The sequence below is a fragment of the Erythrolamprus reginae genome, chromosome 7 (assembly GCF_031021105.1).
Source record: "Erythrolamprus reginae isolate rEryReg1 chromosome 7, rEryReg1.hap1, whole genome shotgun sequence".
Taxonomy (NCBI): domain Eukaryota; kingdom Metazoa; phylum Chordata; class Lepidosauria; order Squamata; family Dipsadidae; genus Erythrolamprus; species Erythrolamprus reginae.
In genome coordinates this window covers 3,582,886-3,605,219 of record NC_091956.1, presented here as the reverse complement: position 1 = coordinate 3,605,219, position 22,334 = coordinate 3,582,886, and the positions used below count along the sequence as shown (strand labels likewise).

The 22,334-nt window shown below is 45.5% G+C and overlaps 2 protein-coding genes across 2 annotated transcripts in view; both read right to left on the bottom strand.

The window, feature by feature from the left end:
• Positions 1–1,672: 1,672 nt before the first annotated feature.
• Positions 1,673–4,547, bottom strand: LOC139169860 (5-hydroxytryptamine receptor 7-like). The gene is made up of 2 exons (XM_070756525.1): positions 4,141–4,547; positions 1,673–2,444 (listed from the first exon to the last, which is right to left on the bottom strand). The coding sequence occupies exons 1-2, from the start codon at positions 4,542–4,544 to the stop codon at positions 1,673–1,675; spliced, it is 1,176 nt and encodes a 391-aa protein (XP_070612626.1). The 5' UTR covers positions 4,545–4,547.
• Positions 4,548–15,751: 11,204 nt separating this feature from the next.
• The window catches only part of SLC4A11 (solute carrier family 4 member 11), a 95,633-nt gene continuing 89,050 nt past the window's right edge, over positions 15,752–22,334 (bottom strand). The window contains 4 exon segments of the mRNA XM_070756857.1: positions 15,752–17,214; positions 17,637–17,806; positions 19,108–19,303; positions 21,918–22,091. Coding sequence (XP_070612958.1) covers positions 17,151–17,214; positions 17,637–17,806; positions 19,108–19,303; positions 21,918–22,091 — 604 coding nt within the window. The 3' untranslated portion in view covers positions 15,752–17,150.

Here is a 22,334-nt window from a genome sequence, read left to right as displayed (position 1 = left end):
CACCCGTATTTTTGGCAATGCAGCCTTTAATAATTTCGGGAAAAGGTCACGTTAATTAAATAAATACCCCCCTCAGCCCCGAGGAATGAAAACACAGGGTCTGTGCTCCCAACAAAAAAGAACCATCCAGCTGAGATAATTATTATGGGTAAGAAGTGTGAAATTAGATCATTACATTCAAGATTAAAGTGGAGGGTTGTGGCGAGAGAGAAAGAGAGAGAGGATTGAAAAATTTATTTATTTTATTTATTTATTAAATTTGTATGCCGCCCCTCTCTGTAGACTCGGGGCGGCTCACAACAGTAATAGAAAAAACAATGTACAATACAAATCTAATAATTAAAACTAAAAACCCATAGTTTAAAAAACATGCATACAACATACCATACATAAAAAATATAGGCCTGGGGAAGTTATCTCAGTTCCCCCATGCCTGATGGCAGAGGTGGGCTTTAAGGAGTTTACGAAAGGCAAGGAGGGTGGGGGCAGTTCTAATATCAGGGGGGAGCTGGTTCCAGAGGGTTGGGGCCGCCACAGAGAAGGCTCTTCCCCTGGAACCCGCCAAACAATATTGACCCGGAGAAGGCCAAGTCTGTGGGACCTAATCGGTCGCTGGGATTCGTGCGGCAGAAGGCGGTTCCGGAGATATTCTGGTCCGATGCCATGAAGGGCTTTATAGGTCATAACCAACACTTTGAATTGTGACCGGAAATTGATCGGCAACCAATGCAGAGGCAATGTTTCATAGCCGACACCAAATAATGGAAGGGACTTTCGAGGTCAACTAGTCCAGTGGTCACCAACTGACGGTCCATGGACCACTGGTTGCCTGCGAGAAAATTATTATTATAATAATAATTATTATAATTCCCTAAAGTTGGAACTTCTGCCCCCACCTTCCTTGCTTTCCGAAACAATTTAAAAACCCATCTTTGCCGCCAGGCCTGGGGTTTTTAGATATTCTGCCCTGACCAATGAATGTTTTAGTATGATTGTTGAATGAATGGTAATGATCATTTTTTAAATTAGAATTTTAAAGATTATTTTTAATGTACTATTAATTGGATTGTTATTACAGTTTTTCTGGTTTTTTGTACATGTTTTTTGTACATGTATGCCGCCCCGAGTCCTCGGAGACGGGCGGCATACAAATCCAATTAAATTTTAAATCTTAAATTAGGAGTCTTTAAATATAGACTCCCTACATTGGGAGTCTTAAAACTATGACCTCTGGGCTGGATATGTACGATGAACGTTTGTGTTGCTGCAGAGAGTTCCCCCCCTTTGGGGTGTTTTTGTTCGGGTCAGAGGGGGGCAGAAATTCCGACTTGGGGTCCGCTTCGGCCTCCTGGTGGGGGGCTTTGGGCGAAGGATGGAGGGAATCACCACTGGTGGCAAAGACGTGGAGGACCTCGTTCCAGTGGGACTGTATCAGGCGAGGGTTCCTACTTACTACCGCTACTGGTGCGATGTGTGTGCAACTCCAGGTAATCGGCGGGCGCACACATGAGCCCGGCAGGTGCGCGTACAGATCCGAGCAAGATTTGGCTTCTGCGCATACACAGGAGGCAAAATATTGTGAGAAGATGTGCGGCTGTGTGAGATTTTGGCGATTTTTTTTGCTTACGCGCTTCCCCCCAACATTTCTAACGCCGCCAAGGGTTTCCGTGTTTTAAAACACACCCTCGTTCTTTTCGGTGGCTTTCAAGGCCTCGTGCATGCTTGCTGCTGAAAGCCTCCGGTTAATGTTCCGGTAATTACAGCGCAGAAGGTTCCAGAAAGTCGTCCTCAGGTCACGGTTGAAGAAGGCGTAAATCCAGGGGTTGAGGAGGGAGTTCGCGTAACCCAGCCACAACAAAGTCCTCTCCAGCCACAGCGGGATACAGCTGCATCGGTTGCCGCAGAGGAAGGGCCTGGCGGTGGACATCAAGAAAAAAGGCAACCAGCAAACGGTGAAGGAGCCCACGATGACGCCGAGGGTCCTGGCGGCCTTCTGCTCCCGCTTGAAAATTGAGATGTTCTTGTGGTCCTCCTGAAGGAACTTGGACAGCGTGGCACACTCCGTGGAGGCCTGGCTGCGTTTGCTGCTGCGTGGCGGGCATACGCCAGAGTCTACACAGACAATACGGTCCTGGTCGTAAGGCCTCGGGAAGTCCATGAAGCGGTGTTTCCGAGCGCTGGCTTTGGCCGCTTTGTAGATCCGGTGGTACATGACCAGCATCACCGTCGTGGGGATGTAGAAGGCCACGCCGGTGGAGTAGATGGTGTAGCCAACATCCTGGCTGATGAGACACCTTTGTTCCACCGTGACGTTCTCGGCCCAGCCGAACAGAGGCGGAAGTGTGATGGAGGCAGAAAGCAGCCATACCACAAAGACCATCTTGGCCATAAGCTTCCCGTCTTGTCTCACTGGGTAGGTCAAAGGTCGAGTGATTCCCAGGTATCTGGAAAACATTGGTTCCGATCAGTAACCATTTGCGGCCCTACTGGGACGCTCAGGAGGGGGGCATGCGCAGAGTCATGGGCCGAAGCCATCCCACTCAGGAGCCACCAGTGGGAAGAAATCCTGCAGGCTCCCGGATGGGATGGACCCCCGCCACCGCACAGGATCCAGCCCCGTGGCTGCCCTCTGGCTGCATCGGCAGGGGCGCCCCGGTTAGTCCCAGATTTCTTCCTTCTGGTGGCTCCTGGGCAGGACTAACCGGGGCGCCTCTGACGATGCAGCCAGCCAGCAGCCATTGGGCTTGGTCCTGTGCAGCTGCAGCAGTGGTCCATCCCGCCGAGAAGCCACCAGTGCGAAGAAATCCTGCAGGAAGGAAATAATTTCTTCCCGCTGGCAGCTCCTGGCCGGGATGGACAGCCGCCGCCACGCAGGACCCAGCATCACCTGCTTGCCAAGAAGAACAGCAGCTTATCGGGGAGACTCCGGCAAGCAGGCGAAGCGGGAACGATGACGTCTCCCCGACCAGCTTCTCTCCTTCCTGGTTGGGGCGGTGACATTAGGGTGCTGCACATACGCAGGAGCCGAATCTCGCGTGCACATGGGTACACCGCTGGCAATGATGAAGCTGCGCGCGCAATTTTATTTCTGCCCGTGGAACGGCATTCTACGCTGTCCCCCTTGCTGCCCAACCCTGGTTCCGATTGAGAGTGCAGGAAGGCCTTGAGTTATGACCGGCCGTTTAGCCGACATGCAAAGTTATGAACAGACCTGCTTGAGGGTCACTTAATGACCCAGGTGAAAAGCTCCAGTGGCTGCCCCTTCCCATGTTCACATGATCACATTCAACAACCCACATTTAAAACTTGTTTACAGCAGTCACCTCACCATGATTTATAATCTTTTGTTGTTGTGCTTGTTGTGAAACCAGTGTTTAAGATTAATTTTAGACTAGATTACAGATTAGATTAGAGAAAATGAGATTAAGATTAGAATTAGATTACAATGGTACCTCTACCTATGAACGTCTCTACTTACGAACTTTTTTAGATAAAAACCGGGTGTTCAAGATTATTTTGCCTCTTCTCAAGAGCCATTTTCCACTTACATACCTGAGCCTCCGAAACTGTAACCAGAAAAGGCAGGGAGAAGCCTCCGTGGGGCCTCTCTAGGAATCTCCTGGGAGGAAACAGGGCTGGAAAAGGTGGGGGGAAGCCTCCGTGGGGCCTCTCTAGGAATCTCCTGGAAAGAGACAGGGCTGGAAAAGGCGGTGAGAAGCCTCCGTGGGGTCTCTCTAGGAATCCCCTGGGAGGAAACAGGGCTGGAAAAGGCGGGGAGAAGCCTCCGTGGGGCCTCTCTAGGAATCTCCTGGAAAGAAACAGGGATGGAGAAGGCAGGGAGAAGCCTCCGTGGGGCCTCTCTAGGAATCCCATGGGAGGAAACGGGGCTGGAAAAGGCGGGGAGAAGCCTCCGTAGGGGCTCTCTAGGAATCTCATGGGAAGAAACAGGGCCTCCGCCCTCCCTGTGGTTTCCCAAATCACTCACATTATTTACTTTTACACTGATTCCTATGGGAAAAACTGCTTCTTCTTACAAATTTTTCTACTTATGGTCACGGAACGAATTAAGTTCGTAAGTAGAGGTACCACTGTACTTCCACCTCCTATGATCAAACCTGAGTCGCGCCATCCCACCCTTACCTGTCCACGCTGATGACGCAGAGGGTCATGATGGACGCCGTACAACACATGACGTCCATGGCGATGAACACGTTGCAGAAGACTTCTCCGAACAGCCATTTGCCTCCCACCAAATCCGTGATGATCACAAAGGGCATAACCGCCAGGGCGACGGACAGGTCCGCGGCGGCCAAAGAAACCACCAGGTAATTGGACGGCTGCCGAAGCTTTTTGACGGTACACACGGAGATGACCACCAGGCTGTTGCCCGCGATGGTCAACAGGTTGATGATGGAGATGACTATCCCAATGACCACCTTGCCCGTCTCCCCATACAGCACGACATCCTCTCCACAATCAGTCGAGCTGGTGGCATTGGAGAGCACGGCCCTTGGTTCATTGAGTTGGGAAAGTCCTTCAGTCATGAATGGTGACTTCTAGGAAGAGACGCTCCCACTTCATGGTTTTCACAAGGAGAGGTCACAGCGCCCAAAGTTGAACAGATTGGGCCCTTATCAACATCTTCAAGATGGTGGCTGCATGGAGAATAGAAACGGCGCATGAGTTGGCTTTCGGTTTTCATAACAGTGGGCAGTTAGAACTATGTACAAGACAGTTGGGTTTGCAATACAGTGTTCCCTTGATTTTCGCGGGGGATGCGTTCCGAGACCGCCCGCAAAAGTCGAATTTCCGCGAAGTAGAGATGCGTAAGTAAATACACTATTTTTGGCTATGAACAGTATCACAAGCCTTCCCTTAACACTTTAAACCTCTAAACTGCAATTTCTCATTCCCTTAGCAACCATTTAGATTATTACTCACCATGTTTATTTATTAAACTTTATTTAAAAAAATATTTATTAAAGGTGGACAAAAGTTTGGCGATGACGTATGATGTCATCGGGCGGGAAAAACCGTGGTATAAGGAAAAAAACAGCAAAGTATTTTTTAATTAATTTTTTTGAAAAACCGTGGTATAGCCATTTCGCGAAGTTCGAACCCGCGAAAATCGAGGGACCACTGTATATAAACAATGAATATTTCTATGTATTGAAGTATTAAAACTTTAAGAGGTAGTGTTGCAAATTGCGACAAGAGGGAGCCAGAAAGCATGATTCTCTCTCATTCTGCTCTCTCTGTTCTTTTTGCTGATTCACTGTGATTGATGTAGTAAAATTTGTATGTTTGATGATAGTTTTAATGTAAGCTGTAATGTATGTCTGATATGTAAGCCAAAGACAGGCTTGTAATATTACACTGGGGAACAATTGGTAACACAATTTCTATTGAGTTTGATTTTTGAGCTTTTTTATGGTTTATTAGGCATGCTGGTTTCAAAACTGTAGTTAGTTTTCTTCTATCAATGAATCAGAGTGAAACAACAGAAAGAATAAGCCATAGAAACATAGAAACATAGAAGTCTGACAGCAAAAAAAGACCTCATGGTCCATCTAGTCTGCCCTTATACCATTTTCTGTATTTTATCTTAGGATGGATCTATGTTTATCCCAGGCATGTTTAAATTCAGTTACTGTGGATTTATCTACCACATTTGCTGGAAGTTTGTTCCAAGGATCTACTACTCTTTCAGTAAAATGATATTTTCTCATGTTGCTTTTGATCTTTCCCCCAACTAACTTCAGATTGTGTCCCCTTGTTCTTGTGTTCACTTTCCTATTAAAAACACTTCCCTCCTGGACCTTATTTAACCCTTTAACATATTTAAATGTTTTGATCATGTCCCCCCTTTTCCTTCTGTCCTTGAGACTAGACAGATTGAGTTCATTAAGTTTTATGCTTAAGATCTTCCGCCATTCTTGTAGCCCGTCTTTGGACCCATTCAATTTTGTCAATATCTTTTTGTAGGTGAGGTCTCCAGAACTGAACACAGTATTCCAAATATGGTCACACCAGTGCTCTATATAGCGGGATCACAATCTCCCTCTTCCTGCTTGTTATACCTCTAGCTATGCAGCCAAGCATCCTACTTGCTTTCCCTACCGCCTGACTGCACTGTTCACCCATTTTGAGACTGTCAGAAATCACTACCCCTCAATCCTTTTCTTCTAAGCCATGATCTCTAGCTCCCTCTTATGGCAGCTTGCAATACTACAGCCAATTGGAACATAGCATACATTTTAAAGCTATATTACATCAATCCATACAACCATCCAACAGCTTGTTTATATATTACCAACCCAGCCGTACTAACAGAGATACTTCATCCTTTCCTCCATACATACACGAGGAAGGTCCCCAGCTACACAATCAACATGGTACTCCTCAACTTACAGCGGTTCAGTTAGTGACCGTTTGCAGTTACGACCATCTTGAAAAATTGATTTGTGACATAGGACCATTATTTAGCTTTATCACATCCCCACGATCAAGTGATCAAAATTCAGAGGCTTGGCATCTGTCATATTTATGACAGTTCATTTAACAACCTTGGCAAGAATGGTCACAAAATGGGGCAAAATTCACTTAACGGCGGTCTTGCTCAGCAACGGAAATTTTGGGCTCCATGGTGGGTCGTAAATTGAGGAATACGTGAATTTGCATTACATTTCGTTCAAGCTTTTTCCGCAGCCGCACAAATGCTTCGATCTTGAAATCAAAGTCTTGGGGTTTTTTTCTTTTCCCTATTATTTATTATTTATTTATTTATTTTTATTTATTTATTTATTTTTATTTATTTATTTATTTGGTTGGTTATTTATTTATTTATTTATTTGGTTAGTTAGTTAGTTAGTTAGGTAGGTAGGTAGGTAGGTAGTCCAATACACAATGAGGGTTTTAGTGGGTATATATCTATATACACATAGTAAAATACATGATGAAGGTTATAAAGGAGATACTCATAGTAAAATATATCTAAGAAATAATAGAAAAGAAGGTATAGTAATAGAATATATCAATGAAAGAATAGAAGAAGAGATATAGGAATAGAAGAAAGGTATAGGAGATATAGGAGAGCCATAGGACAGGGGACGGAAGGCACTCTGGTGCACTTGTACTCGCCCCTTACTGACCTCTTAGGAATCTGGATAGGTCAACTGTAGATAATCTAAGGGTAAAGTGTTGGGGGTTTGGGGAGGACACTAGGGAGTCCAGTAATGAGTTCCATGCTTCAACAACTCAATTACTAAAGTCATATTTTTTACAGTCAAGTTTGGAGCGGTTAATATTAAGTTTAAATCTGTTGTGTGATCTTGTGTTGTTGTGGTTGAAGGTGAAGTAGTATTCGGAGTTTAAAAATAAGAGAAGACATTTCCCAACGGAATCAGGACTGAATAAAATCTCTTCTTTGCTTAAAACTGTTGACACTGTCACCTCAATCCCAAAAACCATTTTCCCCTCCATGGTGAGAAATAGAATCCATCTAATTCTCTGGATGCTTATTCGATTTTTCTGCACTGTTTTCCTATCTGCGCCAAATCTTAACCAATAATGAAACAAGAGAATGGAGTAAATTTAAATGAACAGAATGGAATAGGCAAATGAGGAAAAGAAAATTAAATAAAAAGTAAAAATGAAATACAACAGAGAACTAAAATATACTAATAAAATATGAAATATACTACCAAAATAAATAAATAAATCTGAGAAAGTGACATTCTTGCACGAAGGAGAGAAAAGGGAATGATTTTTGGGGAGATTTTCACATATTTATCATCTCATTTCTCATTTCATTCTTTTACAAAATCTTCTCTCTCTCCTTCCTTCTTCGTTTGCTGTACTTTCTCCATATTCCTGGGATGGTATTCCAGCAACCTTGAATTCTTTTACACAGTCTTACATTTTTTTTCATATTTTATTCCATATATACATTCCTATAATCTAATTCTTTTGCCTTTATATATACTGTATGTCTATTAATACACTTCATATTTAAATTTGAGGGGAGAGATTTTTTACGAGAGTCAGAATAGATGGAAACACTCAACAATGAAATGGCCACACAACCAGTAAAATCATTTTTACCGTCTGTATCTCCTGTTCTTCATTTTTTCCTCTGATCTAACATTTGCTTCTCTCCTTACCCAGCCAGGACTGTATTTAAACTCCTGTTCAAAAATAAACCCTCTTACATCCTGATTGAGTAGATCAACAATCATGATTTAACTTTTCAATTGCCACCAGACTGTTAATTTGGTGCAATAAACTAACCTGGATTTACCTGTGCAATTTCTTTCTTTCTTTCTTTCTTTCTTTCTTTCTCTCTTTCCTTCCTTCCTTCTTTCTTTCTTTTTCTCTCTCTCTCCCTCCCACCCTACTCCTACCTTTCTTCCTCCCTCTTTCTTTCCTTCTCTTTCTTTCTTTTTCTCTCTCCCTCCCTCCCGCCCTCCTCCTCCCTTTCTTCCTCTTTCTTTCTTTCTTTCTTTTCTCTCTCCCTCCCTCCCACCCTCCTCCCTTTCTTCCTCCCTCCCTCCCTCTTTCTTTCCTTCTTTCTTTTTCTCTCTCTCTCCCTCCCGCCCTCCTCCTCCCTTTCGTCCTCCCTCCCTCTTTCTTTCTTTCTTTCTTTCTTTCTTTCTTTTTCTTTCTTTTTCTCTCTTTCCCTCCCGCCCTCCTCCTCCCTTTCTTCCTCCCTCCCTCCCTCCCTTTCTTTCTTTCTTTCTCTCTCTCTTTCCCTCCCGCCTCCTCCTCCCTTTCTTCCTCCCTCCCTCTTTCATTCTTTCTTTCTTTCTCTTTCTTTCTTTCCTTCCTCCATCCTTCCATCCCCCCTTCTTTGTTTCTTTCTTTTTTCTTTCTTTCTTTTCCTTCCTTCCTTATCTTCCCTCCCACCCTCCCTCCCTTTTTCCCTCCCTCCCTCCTTCCCTCTCTCTGTCTTTCTTTTTTCTTTCTTTTTCTTTCTTGCATTATCTTTGGGAAAATGGCTTTCGGAAAATGGCTTTTAACTTACGTTCCCTTTCCGAGCGGAGTATTTTCCATTGGATAAAAAGATAAGCAGTCTGTCGGATGTTGCAATTCCAGCATCCTATGATTTAAACGAGAGACCTTTTGCATAGCAAGGATGAAAAGTGACAGATGCGAGGGTAGATTTGGCTGCGGCAGCTTGTGGTAAGAACGGGCGGCCGATTCATTTCATAAATCGATTAAAAATAAACTATATCAAACCAGAGAAGATCGGACCTCCCACCGAATCTCATCTCTGGCTTGGTCAAGCAACAGGCCAGATGAAGAAAGATCTCTGGTGGTCCCTGCGTGGAATTTTAGGACCAGGAGATGAGATCTTCTTCCGAAAGGATGAAGGGGGGGTGGAATGTTACCTTGAAAGAGGCAAAAGAGAAGAAGAGAAAGGAAGCCAACATCTCCTCTTGGGTTGTGGCATCTTCTGCCCAGCCTTGTTCCTCAGCCTCCAATTTCTGGGCTTGGACGAGAGACAGACGAGAACTGAGATTGTTGGATCCTCCTTTGTGGTCAGATGGGAAGGATGCAATCCAGAGCTCCCTGTGTGTGTGTGTGAGTGTGTGTGTGAGAGAGAGAGGGAGGGATGGATGGAGGGAGGGAGGGAAAGGCCTCTCTGGAGGCACCTACAGCCTCCCCAGAGGTGGTACTGGAGTAAAACCAGATGTCAGTCTGAAAATAGGGGCTGCTTTGCTGATTACAACTTTGCCTCCTCTTCCCTGCCAGCACCAAAGGTTGTTTTTGCTGCTCCCGAGTCTTTGTCCCCAAATCTTCTCCTGTTAGTTGGGGTGAGTAGGAAGGGAGGAATTGACAGAAGGAGGGAGAGAGGGAGGGAAGGAGGGAGGAAGGAAGGAAAGAAGGAAGGAGAGAGGGAGGGAGGGAAGAAAGAAGGAAAGAAGGAATGAAGGAAAAGGACGGAGGGAGGAAAGAAGGGAATCTCAGAAGGATAAGGAAGAGAGTGATGGACTGGAAGGAAGGAAGGGAGAGAGGAAGAAAAGAGGGAAGGAAGGAAAGGAAATAGTAGGGAGGAAGGGAGGAAGAAGGAAGGAAGGACAAGACTCTCAGAGGGAGAAAGAAGAGGGGGATGGATGGGAAGGAAAGAAGGGATAGAGGAAGAAAAGAGGGAAGGAAGGAAAGGAAATATTAGGGAGGAAGGAAGGAAGGAGAAGACTCGGAGAAAGAAGAGAGGGATGGATGGGAAGGAAAGAAGGGAGAGAGGAAGAAAAGAGGGAAGGAAGGAAAGGAAATAGTAGGGAGAAAGAAGAAAGATTGATAGGGAGGGAGGGAGAGAGGAAGGAAAGAAGATGTAAGGAAGGAATCTCAGAGAGAGAAAGAAGAGAGGGGTGGATGGGAAATAAAGAAAGGAGGGAGGGAGGGAAGGAAAGAAAAAGTCAGAAGGAGACAAGAGTGAAGGAAGGAAGGAAGGAGAAGGAGATGTCAGAAGGAGAAAGAAGAGAGAGATGGGTGGGAGGGAAGGAAGGAAGGAAGCCTTCACTGGTTCTTAAGCAGAAATCAAGATCTTGCCTGCTTATAATCTTCTTTATCATCTCCAATTATAAGTAAAACACTGCATCTCCTGGGAAACCTAAAACTGCTCTTTATCTTCAGCTTCTTTCAGAATATTCCTTGGGTTGCCCATATAAATCATTAGAGAGTATTTGCCATCTGTGCTGGGCACGTGGCAAGTGAAATATCTTTCCCTCCTGGAACAAGTGGTGAATTACTTCTTCAGATTGGAGAAGCATAAATTAAGTAGCAAGATCCCGTTAGACGAGATGGAGCAAAAATAATATTAAAAATCAGTAAAAAAAATGTAAATGACATTTATTTGAATGTTAGGCATTTTTCCAATGGTTGAATCATTTTTTCCCCCTGCTTTTCTTTTTTACGATGTGCTCCTTTGGGCTTTACAATCTGCCTCCCCCACTCTGTGTGTTTTCCAGCTTTCTCTACATAAGCATGGATGGCTGGGGGATTCTGGGAGTTGAAGTCCACATCTCTTAAAGTTATACCAAGTTTGAAAAAAATAGTTCTGCACCAGGGTGGGGAATGATGGTCCTTTTTATGACCTGTGGACTTCAACTCCCAGAATTCATAATAATAATAATGATGATGATGATGATGATGATGATAATGATAATGATAATAATAATAATAATTTATTAGATTTGTATGCCGCCCCTCTCCGAAGACTCGGGGCGGCTCACAACAGTAATAAACACAGTGTAACAATGGGACAAATCTAATAATAAAAATATATAAAAACCCCAATAATTAAAAACCAGACAGCACATACACACCAAACGTGAAATATAAAAAGCCTGGGGGAGATGTCTTAGTTCCCCCATGCCTTGCGATATAGGTGGGTCTTGAGTAAGTTGCGAAAGACAAGGAGGGTGGGGGCTGTTCTAATCTCCGGGGGGAGTTGATTCCAGAGGGCCGGGGCTGCCACAGAGAAGGCTCTTCCCCTGGGGCCCACCAAACGACATTGTTGGTCGACAGGACCCAGAGGAGGCCAACTCTGGGGGACCTTATTGGCCGCTGGGATTCGTGCGGTGGAAGGCGGTTCCGGAGGTATTCTGGTCCAATGCCATGCAGGGCTTTAAAGGTCATTACCAACACTTTGAATTGTGACCGGAAACTGATCGGCAGCCAGTCCAGGCCACGGAGTGTTGTAGAAACGTGGGCGAATCTAGGAAGCCCCACGATGGCTGTCGCGGCCACATTCTGCACGATCTGAAGAATTCCTGAGCCAGTATGAGGGAAATTGGCTGTTTATGATTTGTGGACTTCAACTCCCAGAATTCCTGAGTCAGCATGAGGGAACTATGGCCTTTTTATGACGTCCCTTTCAGCCTGCCCAAAGTGTGTCCCGCTGAAAGCAACAACAACAGAAGACAGCACAAAATCTTCCCTTTTGCTCTTACACCCACTTCACAAACATATGACACAACATAAGAGAACAAAGCTATCAGGACGAGACTCAGCAGTCCATAGATAAGACCTAAGCACAGCCCATAAAATCATCTGCTACTACGTCCTTCCTGTCAACAACCACTTCAACTTCAACCACACACAAGCACACAATAGATACAAAGCTAAATTTAATTTGCTCTAAATCCGACTGCAGGAAATACGACTTTAGTAACTGAGTAGTTGATGCATGGAACTCACTACCAGACTCTGTAGTATCATCTCCTAACCCCCAAAACTTTACCCTTAGACTCTCCACTGTTGACCTCTCCCGATGCCTAAGAGGTCAGTAAGGGGCATGCATAAGAGCACCAGTGTGCTTTCCGTCCCTTGTCCTAATGTTGCTCTTTTACTAGTATCATGTATATAAATATTGTTATATCTTTGTAGACCACCAAAACAGAACCAATTTTAAAAAATAAAACAAATCTGCATTTAAAAACACAGCCTACTCTTTAGAAGACAGCAAAGTCCACATTTTAGACAGAGAGGACCACTGGTTTGAAAGAAGGGTATCAAAGAGACCATCTATGTCAAAACTCAACACGTTCTTTGCAAGTTGCAACTATTGCAAGCCTGCATTTTTCAGTGGCGTGGTAACTTTTCAACGGTCACAAAATGAATTGATGCTAGTCGAGGACTACCCATAGTGTCCAGGAGTTCGCCACATCTTGAAATTTAAGAATTTGGGGGACCAAATGTCTCCTGGAGAACCTCTTCCCACCAAGGAGTCTTCCCCTGATCAAAGATGAAATTTTCCACTCTGAATTTCTGGCTCTTATAATTCTGCCCAGAATTATATTATTCTCCTGCGGGGAGAAGCGGGAAGTACGACACCAGTCCCCGAAATACTTGACTTATTATCCCTGTGCATCTCGTTATTTCTTTAAAATATCTCCCATTAGTCATCTTCTCCATATGGCCTGCAGAAGAGCCAAGCGGCACAAAGAATCGGAGATTATTTATCGTATTTATTCATAGCTCATCACCCCAACAGCAGATCCGGGTGTCCAGACCTGTGGAGACTAAAACATAGGAAGAACGGTTGTAGGATTATGTTCTGTCGGGCTCCCTGATAGAATCCTCCCAAAAATTCACAGGTACAAATGTCAGACACACACACGTTTGAAAATTCAAAACGATGTTCTTTATAATGAAAGTTCACTTAAACCAAGCCCTCTTTTGGTATAGCCAAGAGCACTCGTCTCCAAACAAACTGGTAATTGGTACAAGTCCCTTGTCAGTTCTGAGATACTTAGCTTGCAGCTGTGAGGCAATTCACAGTCCTTCTTCTTTCACAAAGTGAAACACACTTTGCTCTGGTTTAGTAAGTGGGGAAAAATCAGCACACAAAAGGTCAAAGTCAGTAAAGCAGTCACGAAACACAACGATCAGATAATCCTCCACAATGGCCAAACCCACAGGCTGCTATTTATAGCAGCCTCACTAATGACCACAGCCCCACCCAACCACAGGTGGCCTCATTTTCTTTGATAATAATCTCTCAGTTGTTGCTGCCTATGCATCGCTCTCCGCATGCGTGGCTGTATCATGAACTCTTGTTCCGAATCCAAGGAGGAGCTAGATAATTGATCTCCTTCTGAGCTGTCTGCCCCACTCTCCTCCTCCCTGTCACTCATGTCTTCTTGGTCAGAGGAGCCTTCATCAGCAGATTCCACCGGGGGCAAAACAGGCCTGCAGCATGTGGATGTCTCCCCCACACCCACAGTCCTTGGGGCAGGAGCTGGGCCAGAGCTAACCTCAACACTTGGAAGGATGGAAGGCGAGTACTAAGGCAAGAAATGATGGGATGGAAAACTAATAAAAGAAAGAATTAAGGAGAAACTTCCCTAACAGTGAGGACAATTAACCAGTGGAACAGCTTACCACCAGAATATCACTAGCGATAGCATTTAGACTTATATACAGCTTCATAGTGTTTTCACAGCCCTCTCCAAGCAGTTCACAGAATCAGCCTCTTGCCTCCAACAATCTGGGTCCTCATTTTATCCACCTTGGAAGGACAGAAGGATGAGTCCACCTTGAGCCGGTGGTGAGATTTGAACCGCTGAACTACAGCTAGCAGTTAGCTGAAGTAGCCTGCAGTGCTGCACTCTAACTACTGCGCCACAAACTCTGTTATTCTTAGGTTCTATGTACAGTGGTACCTCTACGTACAAACTTAATTCGTTCCGTGACCAGGTTCTTAAGTAGAAATGTTCTTAAGTAGAAGCCATTTTCCCCATAGGAATCAATGTAAAAGCAAATAATGCATGCAAACCCATTAGTGAAGAAATAAAAGCTGGGAATTTGGGTGGGAGGAGGAGGAGGAAGAAGAGGAGGAGGACAGTCGCTGCCGAAGGAAGAAGGTGAGGTGAGCGCCCCCTTTTGCCTTTCCGTGCTGACGCTCCGGGAGGCAACCTCGTGCCGGGTGTATGGGAAGCAATGCGAGGGAGTCACCACAGTGAAGTCGTTTATTCCCTCTCCAAGCGCCCAGAGAAAGGAAAATGCTCCATTCGCTCTGGACTGCCAAATCCTCCTTAAGCACCACCGAAAGGCTCCTCTGGCAGCCCAGATGGCCTGGATTAAAGGGGGAATGGCAGGAAACTGGCAAGGCCTTCGTGCCGCTCTCTGGGAAATTTTTCCGGGCTCGGGTTCTTAAGTAGAAAATGTTTCTTAAGTAGAGGCAAAAAAAATCTTGAGCACCCGGTTCTTATTCAGAAAAGTTCTTAAGTAGAGGCGCTCTTAAGTAGAGGTCCCACTGTACTTTTAACAAGTACATTTGCTTCCTGCAAACAGTAGGTGGCAGCTTCATTCCACCTTTGGAGAGAAGTGGAGCGAAGAGAAAAAATCCATCAAAAATTCACCCAAAATATTGTGTTTGGTGGAGGGGAATGGAAGTAAAGCCCCTGATTGCAAAGCAGGTTATTCAAAGGCATATTATTTATTTTATTTATTTATTGTTAGAGTTGAAAGGGACCATGAAGGCCATCGAGTTCAACCCCCTGCCCAAGCAGGAACCCTATAGTAGACCAGTCAAGTGGCAGTTCAATCTTCTCTGAAAAATGTCCAGAGTGTTGGAGTTCACAACGTCTGCTGGTAGGTTGTTCCATTGGTTGATCGCTCTGACCGTCAGGAAGTTCCTCCTTATCTCCATGTTGAATCTCTCCTTGGTCAGCTTCCAGCCGTTGTTCCTCGTCTGGCCCTCTGGTGCCCTGAAGAATAAAGTGATCCCCTCCTCTCTGTGACATCCCCTCGTATACTTGTAGACTGCTATCATGTCCGCTCTGGCCCTCCTTTTCTCCAGGCTATCCATGCCCAGTTCCCTCAGTCTCTCTTCGTAAGTCTTGGTTTCCAACCCCTTAATCATCTTGGTTGCTCTTTTTTGCACCTTCTCCAGAGTTTCAATGTCTCTTTTGAAGTGTGGTGACCAGAACTGAACACAGTACTCCAGGTGTGGTCGGACCAGGGCGTAGTAGAGTGGTATTAAGACTTCCCTGGTCTTGGAGTGTATCCCCCTGTTGATGCAGCTTAGGATTGTGTTGGCTTTGTATAGCGTCTCCCGCTCGATCAGGGGGTTGGACTAGATGACCTCTCCAAGGCCCTTTCCAATTCTCTTATTTTACATTCTAACGTTTTAGGAAGCTCTCGAGGCCTCCATGCCTCACGCCTGCACGTGTGTGTGTGTGTGTGTGTATTTTCAACATCCCAGGAAAAAAAGAGGAAAAAGAAAAACAAGACACCAAATATCTCAAATATAACATGTGTTTTCTTTCTTTTTTGTCTTTGCAAGCCTCAGAAAGAGGTTCGAAGGGGACAAAACAGCCCAATGCATAAACAAGTGATAATCTGGAGAAAATTACAAACGTTGAACATCATTGCAGAAATACAATTTCCGTGGGGGAGAAGAAAGCAGGGAAGCCCACGAGAGATTTAAAAACAAAACACAAAAGCAATGAGATCAAGACCTTTGGTAACCCCTTGAGGGATTTATAGAGTTCTGTAGACGGGTCTTGGACTACAGCTCCCATTCTCCTGGGCCAACTGTGGATGATGGGAATCAAATCCCCCCTCCCCCTCCATCCCATCCCACCGGAAAGGCACCAAGCTACGAAAAGCTGGCCCAAACACAAACCCCACAATCTCCCAACGCCAACAATCCTGAGAGATGGGAATTAAAACGCCAGGATCAACCAACAACCCCCCCCCCCCAAAAAAATTCATGTCAGCAATTCATGTAAACAAGGAGAGGGGGGGGGGAAAACTAACACATGTCTGTAAGAATTTAAAAAACGGGGGCCGGGGGGGGGGATGAAGAACGAGGGCGGTTACAGTACGAGTTAACACTGATTGCACACAAAAACTCCTCGCTGTCTCTGGAAAGAACAGGCATCGGATACCCATCGGATACGGTATTTATATGCAAAATATATACAGAAAATCTAGGTTCGCTATGTATATTATGTACAGGGAAGTTAAGAGCTTGATACCCGGGCCAAGAGAGGGTGGCTCAAGTCATAATGCACGTCAGAGGAGAGGTGGCACAGGGGAGACGCCAGGCCAAGTCACTACGGTGTACGGAAAGCAGCTTCCAAAATAGTCTTTAGGTTTCTTCGGCGAGGTTCTGGTGTCCACAACCTCGCCGCGTGCAAAGGGGCCCCCACTGGAATGGGAGGCTGATAATCCCGCTAGGAGGACACCCTCCGGCAAGTTCCTCGTTCGGGGAGATCAATGGGCGCGTCTCGTCCTCAAGACGGGCGCCCAAGTGCCGCAAGAGGTCGGACGATGGAGCTCCCAAAATTTGCATAGAATTCACGTCCAACGGAACAAGGGATCTGGAGTGTATCTAGCTAATCGTCTATAAAAGAAGGAAGAGGTCTCCTCGCTTGTGTCTCTGGTCCACTGCCTGCTCCCCACACCCTGAAGTGAGAGGTGGCGGTCGGCACTTGGTCGATGGCGTCAGGACTTTGGGTAGGACTTGTGGTGCAGTACAAAACGAAGGTGGAGGCTTTCTGCACGCCGAGGTTGCAGAAAGAAAGCCGCGGCCCAAACGGGCGACTCCGTCGGTCGCTGAGGCAGCTGCTTCCCTTTCCGATCCGGAAGACCAAAACGAGCGACGAACCGTCGCCAGGATGGAGAAGTTCTTGTGATTAGTGTTCAGCGTCCATGGCATCCAAGTATTTTGCTTCGATGATGCTGGGGAGCAGCTTGTATCTGAGTGAGAAGGAGACAGAAGCAACAGGTTTTGTATTTGTTTCTTTCAGACAACTCGGGGAATTCCTGTAGTTCTTGATTTATGACTGGAATTGAGCTAACCCTAATCCTAACCCTCACCATGGATGTGATTTTGGGACCTTACAGGCCTAGAACTTACAGGCTCTTGGCTTCTGGTCCAATGCCTTAACCTCTAGACCAAACTTGCTGAAATCAATTTTCTATTTCTATCAACCCAGAACATTTTGCCGCCTGTTTTATACCAGCAGGCCAGGATGAAAATGTAGCTGAACACAAAAATCCCAACAGACCAGAAAAAAAACCAAGCCAGGAAGATACCGTGGTTTCAACTGCATGGATCTGCAGCCACCTTATCCTGTCAAAAGCAATCTCGACATAGGAGGCTGCAGCTAAGATCTCACCTGATCGGGATCATTCCAATCATGATGAGCGGGAAAATCATCTTCATGTAGGGCAGAGGAGACATCCCAAAGCCGCAGAGAATGAGGAGTTGAACGACCTGCAGACCGGTGAAGTAGTGGATCTTCCTTTGGGGCACTCGGCGGATGTAATGGGTCGGAGGATAGGCTGTCTGGAAAGAAGGAAAGAGTCAGCACCCAACAGATACAAGTGCAGTGGTACCTCTACCTACAAATGCCTCTACTTACGGACTTTTCTAGATAAGAACCGGGCGTTCAAGATTATTTTGCCTCTTCTCAAGAACCATTTTACAAACCTGAGCCTCCGAAACTGTAACTGGAAAAGGCAGGGAGAAGCCTCCGTGGGGCCTCTCTAGGAATCTCCTGGGAGGATATAGGGCCGGAAAAGGCGGGAAGAAGCCTCCGTGGGGCCTCTCTAGGAATCTCCTGGGAGGAAACAGGGCCTCCACCCTCCCTGTGGTTTCCCCAATCGAATGCATTATTTGCTTTTATATTGATTCCTGTGGGAAAAATTGCTTCTTCTTAGGTAACTTTTCTACTTAAGAACCTGGTCATGGAACGAATTAAGTTCATAAGCAGAGGTACCACTGTAGTACTTCAGCCATGGTGGAAGGTTTGCAGGCTAACTCTGCTGACTCCGGTACTGTCTTTGCCAGTCCATGCGTGCTGCCATATTTCCCCCCCGTAATTTTCTGCTCTCTGAAGCCCGTGCAAAAGTGAAATTGTGCCTCTTGAGCATGCGTGCATGTAAAATCGTGTAAGGGAACACATATTACAGACCCTATTGCACAATTTAGAGTCATCGGCAAATAGGCAAACCTTCCCCTATGTCACTCACAAAGATACTAAAAAAAATAGGACCCCGAACAAAACCTTGTATTGTATGAATGTGTGTGAAGAGAAAAAAATAAAAATAAAATCACACTCCCCCAAAAGAAATCGCATCGGCCGTTGCTCCGCAGAGCCCAACCGGCCGGCACACTTGCAGAAGGTGGTCCCGGAATATCTCCGGGACCGCCTTCTGCCGCACGAATCCCAGTGACCAATAAGGTCCCACAGAGTTGGCCTTCTCCGGGTCCCGTCGACTAAACAATGTCATTTGGAGGGTCCCAGGGGAAGAGCCTTCTCTGTGGCGGCCCCGACCCTCTGGGAACCAGCTCCCTCCTGAGATTAGAACTGCCCCCACCCTCCTTGCCTTTCGTAAACTCCTTAAAACCCACCTCTGCCGTCAGGCATGGGGGAACTGAGATAACTTCCCCAGGCCTATATTGTTTATGTATGGTATGTTGTGTGCATATTTTTTTAAAAAAAATTATGGGTTTTTAGTTTTAATTATTAGATTTGTATTGTACATTGTTTTTTCTATTGCTGTTGTGAGCCGCCCCGAGTCTACGGAGTTGGGCGGCATGCAAATTTAATAAATAAATAAAATAAGTAAATAAATAAAAGTTACCTGCTCTTTGAGCAGAAGGGCCACCCTCTCGAACAGCTGGTTCCCATCGATGGAGGTCAAGGCGATGTAGAGGAAGAGTCCATAGAGGACAGGTTTTGGGATGAGCTGGAGCGGGAAAGGGAGGAGCAGGAGAGAGAGGCCCACCAGCGAGTTGGCCACCAACGTCGTCAGGCGCGTCTCCTTCACGCTCACAATCCTAAGAATGGGGAGTAAAATTAAGAGTCAAAGTCACCCAGATGTCTTTTATGATTAAGATGGGACTAGAACTCAGAATCTCCTGGTGACTGGCCTAAAGTTATCCAGATAGCTTTCATACATAAATAGAACTAGAACTCACAGTCTCCTGGTGACTGGCCCAAAATCACCCAGATGTCTATCATGACTAAGATGGGACTAGAACTCACAGTCTCCTGGTGATTGGCCTAAAGCTATCCAGCTAGCTTTCATACAAAAACAGAACTAGAACTCACAGTCTCCTGGTGGTTGACCCAAAATCACCCACTCACTTAACATGGCCTTGCTTAGCGACGATAATTTTGGGCTTGTGGTTGCTTGTGGCTGCCGATCAGTTTCCGGTCACAATTCAAAGTGTTGGTTATGACCTTTAAAGCCCTTCATGGCATTGGACCAGAATATCTCCGAGACCGCCTCCTGCTGCATGAATCCCAGCGACCGATTAGGTCCCACAGAGTGGGCCTTCTCCAGGTCCCGTCAACTAAACAATGTCGGTTGGCGGGCCCCAGGGGAAGAGCCTTCTCTGTGGCGGCACCGGCCCTCTGGAACCAACTCCCCCCGGAGATTAGAACTGCCCCTACTCTTCCTGCCTTCCGTAAACTCCTTAAAACCCACCTTTGCCGTCAGGCATGGGGGAACTGAAACATCTTCCCCTGGGCATGTTTAATTTATATATGGTATGCTTGTGTGTATGTCTGTTAGTATATGGGGTCTTTTTTAAATCTTTAATATTTTAAATTGTCAGATTATTTATGATTTGTGTTGTGAGCCGCCCCGAGTCTTCGGAGAGGGGCGGCATACAAATCTAAGTAATAAATAAATAAATGTTGAGGACTACCTGCATCCCCAGTTTGTTTTGTTTTTCCCCCCACTTTTCCTTTGATCTTACTTAAATATGGTTCTAACCGCTGGGAAAAAAACCCCAAAAACAGATTTGGGGAAACGCTCTTGAAATTTCCATTTCCATTCTGCCTTAATGAATTTTCTTTCAACCTTTCATTTCTTCCCATCGTCAGAGCTTAAAAGAAAAATTTAGACTCTGTGGTCGGCTAAGCTTTTATCTCGCCGCGCCAGCTCCCTTCTGCTTTTTTAATCCTTTCTGGTTGCAGCTCCCCAATTTTGCAACCATCCAATCTTTCAACTTTCCTTTTTTTTTAGAGCATTCAAAGAAAAGGGGGGAAAAAAGGAAGGAAAATAGGGCAAGTCAAAAAACAGTTCAGCTCTGCAATTTTTTAAAAAATCCTCTCTTTGGATGAACCATGTGGATCAAAGGAAAGACGTTATTAATTCAGAATTATTGGTAACCCAGAACCAAGTTTCATCTCTTTAGCAGGTGATGGAAAATACGCTTAACGAATTCTAGGAATCAAAGGATCATGGGGGTATTTTAAACAGCAAATTAGATGTATTGTTTCTCCCCAAAATAAGACCTCCTCTGATAATAAGCCCAACCGGGCTTTTGGGTGCAGGGCAATAAGGCCAAGCACTTATTTCAGGGTTCAAAAAAAATATAAGGCAGGGTCTAATTTTCGGGGAAACACGATATCCATCTATCCATCCACCCTGTTTCCCCAAAAATAAAACATCCCCTGATAATAAGCGCAATCAGACTTTTGAGTGCTTGGCAATAAGGCCAAAAGCTTATTTCAGGGTTCAAAAAAATATAAGACTGGGTCTTATTTTGGGGGAAACACAGTGGAATGTTGACATTCCTCCGAATTCATGGCTGTTCATGTTTCTTTGTGAGTAGACAAATATACAGTGTTGTGGTTAGCTCTGGCCCAGCTCCTGCCCCAAGGACTGTGGATGTGGGGGAGACATCCACATGCTGCAGGCCTGTTTTGCCCCCGGTGGAATCTGCTGATGAAGGCTCCTCTGACCAAGAAGACATGAGTGACAGGGAGGAGGAGAGTGGGGCAGACAGCTCAGAAGGAGATCAATTCTCTAGCTCCTCCTTGGATTCGGAACAAGAGTTAATGATACAGCCACGCATGCGGAGAGCGATGCATAGGCAGCAATAACTGAGAGATTATTATCAAAGAAAATGAGGCCACCTGTGGTTGGGTGGGGCTGTGGTCATTAGTGAGGCTGCTATAAATAGCAGCCTGTGGGTTTGGCCATTGTGGAGGATTATCTGATCCTTGTGTTTCGTGACTGCTTTACTGACTTTGACCTTTTGTGTGTTGCTTTTTCCCCGCTTTGAAACTAAACCAGAGCAAAGTGTGTTTCACTTTGTGAAAGAAGAAGGACTGTGAATTGCCTCACAGCTGCAAGCTAAGTATCACAGAACTGATAAGGGACTTGTACCAATTACCAGTTTGTTTGGAGACGAGTGCTCTTTGCTATACCAAAAGAGGGCTTGGTTTAAGTGAATTTTCATTATAAAGAACATGGTTTTGAGTTTTCAAACCTGTGTGTGTCTGAAATTGTATCTGTGCATTTTTGGGAGGAGTCTACCAGAGAGCCCGACAGAACACATAGTGACTTTGCTTCTGGGTCTTCATTGGGGCTTAATTACTAACTAACCGGGCTGGATAGAACAGACTCAACCAAGACAAGTTCTTCACGGGGCTTACGTCTCGTAGATGTGACCGTTTTCAACTCTTTCCTCCACATAGGCCAGGGCCCGGACATGCATCGGCGAGTGGGGAAAGGCAGCGTGGATCCAGGGTAACCCGAAGACGGACAGCCCCGTGTTGATCAGTGCTACCAGGAGCAGGTCCCAATGATAGGCTGTTCCTTTCACCAACCTGGAGTGAAATATTTGTTAGTCAAGATTGAGCATGGGAACACGGGGCCAAGCCAGAACCATCTGTAACCCAAGAATCAGAACCCTTTGGGATTGAAAAGAATAGTTGTAGCTCAGGGTTGAACAATGGGGTCCTTGGTGTTCAATGAGCTTGGTTGTTTTCTTACGGACATTTCATCACCCAACTGTATAATGTCATCAGTGCTAGGAGTGTTGGGTTTGCTGGGAGAAGTATCAGAGCTGC